The sequence below is a fragment of the Chenopodium quinoa genome, unplaced genomic scaffold (genome assembly GCF_001683475.1).
Source record: "Chenopodium quinoa cultivar QQ74 unplaced genomic scaffold, ASM168347v1, whole genome shotgun sequence".
In the NCBI taxonomy this organism is placed as follows: Eukaryota; Viridiplantae; Streptophyta; class Magnoliopsida; order Caryophyllales; family Amaranthaceae; genus Chenopodium; species Chenopodium quinoa.
In genome coordinates, this window is record NW_018744745.1 from 312,410 (window position 1) to 320,195 (window position 7,786).

At 36.7% G+C, this 7,786-nt stretch overlaps 1 protein-coding gene across 1 annotated transcript; it reads right to left on the reverse strand.

Moving 5' to 3' along the window:
• Positions 1–5,940: 5,940 nt before the first annotated feature.
• Positions 5,941–7,313, reverse strand: LOC110703665. The gene is made up of 2 exons (XM_021881458.1): positions 6,929–7,313; positions 5,941–6,578 (listed from the first exon to the last, which is right to left on the reverse strand). Exons 1-2 carry the CDS (start codon positions 7,311–7,313, stop codon positions 5,941–5,943), a joined length of 1,023 nt encoding a protein of 340 aa, XP_021737150.1.
• Between the last annotated feature and the right edge of the window lie 473 nt (positions 7,314–7,786).

A 7,786-nucleotide genomic window follows, 5' to 3' on the forward strand; every position in this document is an offset into this window, starting at 1 on the left:
TTCCAATGTCGTAGACGGCCTTGAATGTATGGAGATTATTCTGATATTTGAGATGCTTGGAGTACTTTTCTTGAAGGTTTTTTATGAATAAACTTACGGACTCTTTTTCACTGGGCACCTCAATCATCTTAGCTGAGGTTTCTCTCCATTTGTTAAAGAAGGAGGTGAAGCCTTCATTCTCCTTCTGCTTGAGGATTTCAAGCTCCCTACGGTCGGTCTCAACTTGAATATTGCATTTATATCTATCAACGAAAGCGTTTGCTATGGACTCCCAGGTGGAGGTTTTTTCTTTCTCGAGAGAAAAGAACCATTGCTGGCAAACGGTTTCGAGAGATAGTGAGAACAGAGAGGAGAACACCTTCTTGTCGATACCCTTAATACTCATTATTGTTTCGAAGGCTCTTAAATGAAAATAAGGGTTATCCGTTGCTTTGAATTTCGGGATGTCTTTGGCATTGAACTTCTGCGGAAGAAGATCCTTGTCCACCGAGACCCCTTGTGAGCTAATCCCTTGAAACTTGTAGTCGCTTGATAGCTTGCTCAGACTCTCTTGCATGAGGTCCATCTGTTGTTGCTTCACGGGATCATCGATCTTGAGGATTAAAATCTTTAGTGCCTCAGTCACGGTAACCAGTTGGTTCCTGAGCTCATTGACTTCTTCTTGTGTTGCCATTGTTGTCCAAGCTTTCCTCTTACGAGCGATGGGTTTGTCGAAAAGTTGGACTTGTACAAAAATATTGTCTTTGATTAACCGCCCTTCCTTTCTTGACCACGCGCTGTAATTTAAACCATTTTTGCTTTAATTACTTGACTCAAATCGACCTTGACTTTACGGTTTTAAAGAGGAAAAATAAAAAATAGGTGCAATTTTTTTGGCAAAAATAAGGTATATATTTTTAGGAATCAAGTATGGTATTTAAATTGGAGGATTAATATCCGACTTACCCCCCTAAAAAAATGACGGAAAAACGCGCATATAAGATTTTCTTAGACATGGTCAAAGTATGTGTATTGGTGTGTGCGTTGAGTGTAAGTGACATGCTTGGAATTTTGTGTAAAACCATGGGACTTGGTTCCTATACTCAATTAATGACTTAACAAGGTATTATTAATAGTAAAATTTAACCGAATTAATTAGCAAACAGGTTAATTAGACACAAAGTGATGACTCGAGCAATAAACCGAACTGTCGTCAAAACGACAGGACTGGCGCCTCTCTTTGCGGTGTAGCGCTAGACGACAGAATCGCCGCCAGGCGCCAAATTCCACAGAGTGGCGCTACAATTCAAACTTTGGCGCCATTGCTAGAGCGTCGATCTAAAACTGTTTTCGGTATTATTGATTAACAGGGGTATGCCTAAAGTCGTTAAGTCAACTCTGGTTAATATATAAGACTTTATTTACTCAAATTAATTAATTAATTAGGCAAAGTTCTTTTAGTCATCAATTAGTTTAATCTTAGAACAAGTCAAACAAACGGTTAGGAATAACACATAGAGTATGCACAACAAATAATGCACAATTAGTCAAGTAGGCACGATATGATGCAATGAGTTTGCAACCTAACCATGGCTCTAGTTCTCTAAAGTTTGGGATATGGGTTAGTCAATAGAGGGTCCATGGTTAAATGTCCGGATACACCGCGCGGAAGCCTAACCGTGAAGGGTTGGCGCGAGTGGATGGGACACCGCGAATTTAGAAAAATTCGCTTCCATGGTTTGGTGAATTCAACATTCTCGGATGTACCCTTTGTTGCTCAGAGTTTTCAATCAGGTAGATGGAGCATGAATTCCCACAGGGTTATGTCCATATGTAGAACACATATGGGTTTCAGAATAGTGAGAAAAACTCAACCAGTAAGTAAGATCGAGCGGACAATGCTAAAAACTGGTCGAAATTAAAACTTATATTTCTGGCTCGGTATTGGAAGAACTTGGCGCCAGCAAACAGAGGCTGGCGCCAGCTTTTGGCTTTAGCGCCTGGCGACAGAGGCTGTCGTCTGGCGTTAAAGTCAAAATACTGGCGCTGATCTTTGTTTGCTAACGCTAGTTCATACATGCCTCAGCAGCTTTCTGTGCTCGATAAATTTTCCAGTTTTGCGCAGTGTTATTTCGATCCTAGTTGTGAAAGATATTCCTCAAATTTCCTACGTGTAAAAATCCTATGTTTTAACTCATTACGGATGGTCTTTCCAATGAGATCTTTTATATGCATATGACAATAATGTTAATCAAAATTACGCTCATGGAATACTTAGAACTTTTCGAGTCTCATCCACTCATTCTAAATCATTGCCGAAATAAATTTCAGGAATTAAAATAGAAATCCTCCCCAGTGGAGTCGCCAAAAACTGTAGGGAATATTTCAAGTCGCATTACCCCTAACTTGAACCCCACTGTGATCATACACTAAAGTACGGTGGCGTCCAAAGGGAATGAAGATAGAGAAAAAGAGTCACCAACAAGTTTAAGGAACTTGTAAACCGTTCACGAGGTGAAGGTTACGCCCCTTAATGATCCAGGAGATCGTCAACTCCAATAGGTCTGGAACCATGACTGGTAGTTCGGGGATGAAGGTACAAATCCAACCTAAAAGAGATTGAACCTGCCCTAATAATAGGCCTCTACTTTATTCTGATCGTATTCATGTGCGCTTTCTGACTAACATGCAATCAATAGGTTAACCCTAAACCTGTTTATCTATGTTGGTTGAATTTAATGCACAAATAAATATATTATTGGTGATCACTTGAATTATAATCAAATTAACCCTAAACAAGATTATTAATTATCTTATTAAGCGTGATTACAAGTACCAATTCCCTTTAAACATGCATAAAAGGCGTAATCAAGCAATAACAATAAATATAATCAAGCAACATAATAATTAGAATAACAATTATAAAAATAATCATAATATTCATGTTAAAGCATAATAATAGCAAGATCTTAGGCATGATACTAACAAGATTAATAACAAACCCTAGCATGTCACTAAACAATAAAAATCAAAGCTTTAGCCCTAACATGATACTAACAACCATGAATATTAGGAAGAACATAAAAGGCATCATACTTGACATTAAAGTTACCCTAGACATGATACTAGGAAGATCCAAACGCCCTAACATAACACTAGGAATCATAACAACAACCTAAGCATGAATTCTATATAATAACATCAATAAAAACCATTAAAGTACTTACTTGGATGCCTCGTACCTCTTTCTAATAACAAAATACACGCGTTAGTAACTTCAAGGAAAATATAATAAAACAATTAAATTAAATAATTGAAAGAGAGATTTGGGACCAAACACTCAGAAATTAAAACCTTTCACATCTAGGGCGAAGGCAACTTCGAATTAGGCTAGGTGTATCTAGGTCTTGTGAGTGCGGAATTTTGTATTTTGAGAAAAGGCTAGTTTAGAAAAGAAAGAGAGAAATCAAGAATTTCTTGATGAGAACCGGTGAATATTCGTGAGAATTGGTGAATGAAAACGGAGTTTTTAGAAGGCTATTTATAGAGAAAATTAGCCAAAAAGATAGAAAATCGAAACAGAGTTCTGACGTGCAAAAACGAGGTTAGCGCCAGACGCTGACATTAGCGCCAGGCGCCAAGCTTAGCATCAGGCGCTAATGCTGGCGTTTGGCGCTGATTAAATTATTGATGCATTTTCTAAAATCAGATAGAAATTGACCGTACAGGAGGATAAAATCGTATTTTCCTCAAAAACATTCTTTTATTCTGATTAAAACTCTAAAAAGTCAACAAAAGTCAACTTATCAATGCTAATTGAATTAGGAATGAAAAGAACCTTCTAGAAGAATCTAGAAGACTAAAACCATTCCTAATTGCATTAGGAATGATAAATCCATATTAGGCCCTCCTCTAGATCATTGGGCCTCATATAAGGCTCAAACCAAGCCCAGTTTATTAATTTGGCCATAACTTCCTCAATATTCATCGGAATTGGGCTTATAATATATCGTTGGAAAGTTCTTTTCAAGCCCTATCCAACTACACTACTATCGGAACTATATCATGGACCAGCCAAGCTAGATTGTCTGTTTTCTTAAAATAGGTTTTCAAAAACAGAGAGAAAAGAAAATAAATTAAAACTATCCGCAACACTAGACTTTCCACACTTTCACTTCATTCGATTATGATTCGACGTGAAAGGTACTCATCACTGGGTTTGGTTTTGGGGAGACACAAATGGGTGTCTACAGCCAGCACCATCAGACTTAGGCTAATCAAACCAACCTTTAAGATATCCGTGAATCTCATAGAATCTACTTACATCATGCCCACATTTCTTGCAATGTGAGAAAACTCCAATAACCCAAGGCTTCATGACCGGGTCGCTGACATTTGGAACACACCGGTCTGTCAATCCCTCTACCATGCCCACGGCCAATACTTGTATTGGCGGTGAGGGCATTACCGACTACCTCTATTAGCTTCTCTTCAGGGACTACTTTGGCGAGTTTAACACGCTCTTCTTGGACGGCTAATTGATACGCTTTATCGATAGATGTCAGAGGTTCTTGAGAAAGTATGTTAGCACGTAATTGGGCATAATACTCAGAGTATAAACCCATTAAAAAATTGTGAATCTCAGTCATCTCTCGTCTTTTGGCATGCAATTCTCCTACAGTATAATTCAAGCAGCAAAAAAAGGAAATCAGGGGTTCGCGACGAAAATGTTTCTCCCACAAGGCATTCAATTGCCCATAATAATTTGAAATAAACGTGGATTTCGTTTGTTCACATTTCGCAATAGAGAATTTTAATTGATTAATTCGATGTCCATTAACGAGAGAAAAACGTTGTTGAAGATGTCCCAATGATTTTTTGCTTCGCGATAGACTTGACCTCTGGATCAATTGTGTTAGTTATCCAAGATACTAACTTAACGTTTATGGTGTTCCAGTCTGACTAAGTACAAGGGGGAGTTGGACTAGATATTTGTGCCATTCAAAAAATCAAACTTTTGTCGCGCCCATAATGCCATACGAATATCGGCAGCCCAGTCATCATAATTATCTTCCTTAAGGCGAGTCGGGGTTATAAAATCACCTGGTCAATCTTGCGAACGTAGGTAAAAACGGGGAATTTGGTTCAATTTCTGATGGTGATGGAGGTGGTGTTGGCATATCACTAGTAAAAAGTATGGCTCTGATACCATGTGAATAATAATCGAGAATATTTGCTTGAGTGTATTCATGGCTCTTGGCCGCGGTATATAATAGTGTACAAGATAATTATGGCAAGAATAATAAAAAAATTATGTACTTATCATACGTATGTATATCTTTAGCCAACTAAGTATCGTAACCGAAACATAATCATATCAGATCATATCATATCAAATCAAATCTTCCTCATATATCATAACAAGGATGCACAAGAAAGAACAAAGCTAGATAGTAGACAGTTAGAAGATAAAACCAATCAAACTATATGCATGTTAGAGCATCAACAATGGGAAGGAAGCTTATATCCTTTCCCAATTTCTCTCTCCTTTCCTCCACGTGACACATCACACTCTCTTTCTTCCACATCACTTCCCACTATCTCCATCTTTTTACTTATCTTCTTTCTTAAATATTTCCAACATCAATGAGTATCTTTTCCCATATACTCTCTCCTATTTACATATACCCGCCATATATTCTTTCTCCTATTTACACACTTAATTATTATTTTAGTTTGTAAAATATGTTTATTATTATTATTATTATTATTATTATTATTATTATTATTATTATTATTATTAATCGAACAAAAATACGTCAACTAATACATTTTCACATTAATATAAAAGATTAGTAAAATACGAAATACATGAATTAAAAGACATAAATTAAAAATATGAAATACATGGATGAAAATAAGCAACGAAAATAACACACATAATTTAAAATTATTAAAATGCTAATTTTCAACCGAGCTCCTTAACCTTGCCCATAAATGCTCAACCAAGTTGTTCTTTAATGCCTCATGAACTTGTCTATCGCGAATCTCGCCTCTTGAAGCTATCAATCTACTAAAATTATCAGGATCATACTGCCCAGGAGTTACAGTAAATGTTGTTGCATTTCTGGTTGAGGACGACCCTGGCATATTTTTAGGCTGTTCTTGAGCGAATTCAAGTGGATCTTTATAGTTTAAATATGTATCACGCTCGTCTTCAACTATCATGTTGTGGATGATGATGCAAGTCATCATGATTTTCCACATCAACTCTACACTCCATGCCAAAGCAGGCTTCCTAATTATTGTAAACCGAGCTTGTAACACACCAAATGCACGCTCAACATCCTTTATAGCACTCTCTTGACGTGTAGTGAACAATTTATCTTTTAAGGTTTGTGGGACTGCAATAGCGTCTATGAATGTCGACCATTTTGGATAAATCCCATCTGTGAGATAATATCCATTGTTGTAATTATTTCCGTTAAAAGTGAACAGAACTTGTGGAGCACGATTATTTATTACATCATCAAACACCGGAGAACGCTGAAGTACATTAATGTCGTTGCAAGATCCAGGCGTTCCAAATCCATAAATCCCTGGAAGCAATCGCTTCTAAAATAACAGTCGTCGTTTTAGATCTTCCTTGATACATTCCTTTCCATCCAGCTGGACAATTTTTCCAGACCCAATGCATGCAATCAATGCTGCCCAACATGCCAGGGAAACCTCTATCCTCCCCTTCTCTAAGGAGGCGTTGGATATCTTCCAATGTTGGCTTTGTGAAGGTACTCAATTGCAAAATGAGCAATTACTCCGTCGACAAACTGTGCAAGACATTCTCTAGCAGTGCTTTCACCGAGCTTCAGATACTCATCTACTTGATCAGCAGAACAACCATAAGCTAACATACGTATGGCTGCTGTGCATTCCTAAAGGGGTGAAGCACCAAGACGCATGGTAGCATCTGGGTGTTGTTGGAAGTAACGGTTAGTTGCACTTAATGTGTTGACAATGCGAAGGAAAAGGGGTCTTCGCATACAAAACCTCCTTCGAAATGTGGTTTCATCGTATACTGGTTGGTCACTAAAATAATCTGAAACTAAATTGTCGTGAGCTGCTTCACGATATCTCGGCACAGTTATTCTTCGTTTTCTTTGACGTTTATGTTCATTTTGCTGTACTGAATTGTTTACAGCTACAAGTACTGCATTTTGCATTACTTGTAATCGATGACTCTCGTTGATAAAATTCATGACCATTTGATCATAGATATCATCAGTTGAACTTGAAGACGAAGAAGAAGAACTTGAAGGGTTTGAATCGAAATTCATATTATATTTATTACCAAACAATATTTGAAATAAAAGGTTTTGGTTTTTTTTTTAAAAAAAATGCCAATGAGAAAATAAGGTTGATATTGAAAGATCCCAATGTTATTGGGAGTAATATTATGAATTTATAGATAAAAAATAGGATAAGGTTAGTCAGATGATAAGATTTCTCCCAAGGATATGTGGTCATAAAACAAAGGATGTCAGAAGATAAGATTTTGGTTAGATGAAATGTCATGGGTAGCAATCTTATACATTATCACAATAATATAAAGTAAAATTAACAGACTTGAACTCAATTTAGTAAACATAAAGTTCATATTAATACATAGAAATTACATTCATAATAAAAAGGTGCATTGACAATAATTCTGCGAAGTTACAATAATAACAAAACATACAACTCATAATCGTAATAACAAATCATGATTACTCGGTACAATCAGGTAAATTAAATCAAATCGAAAATCTAC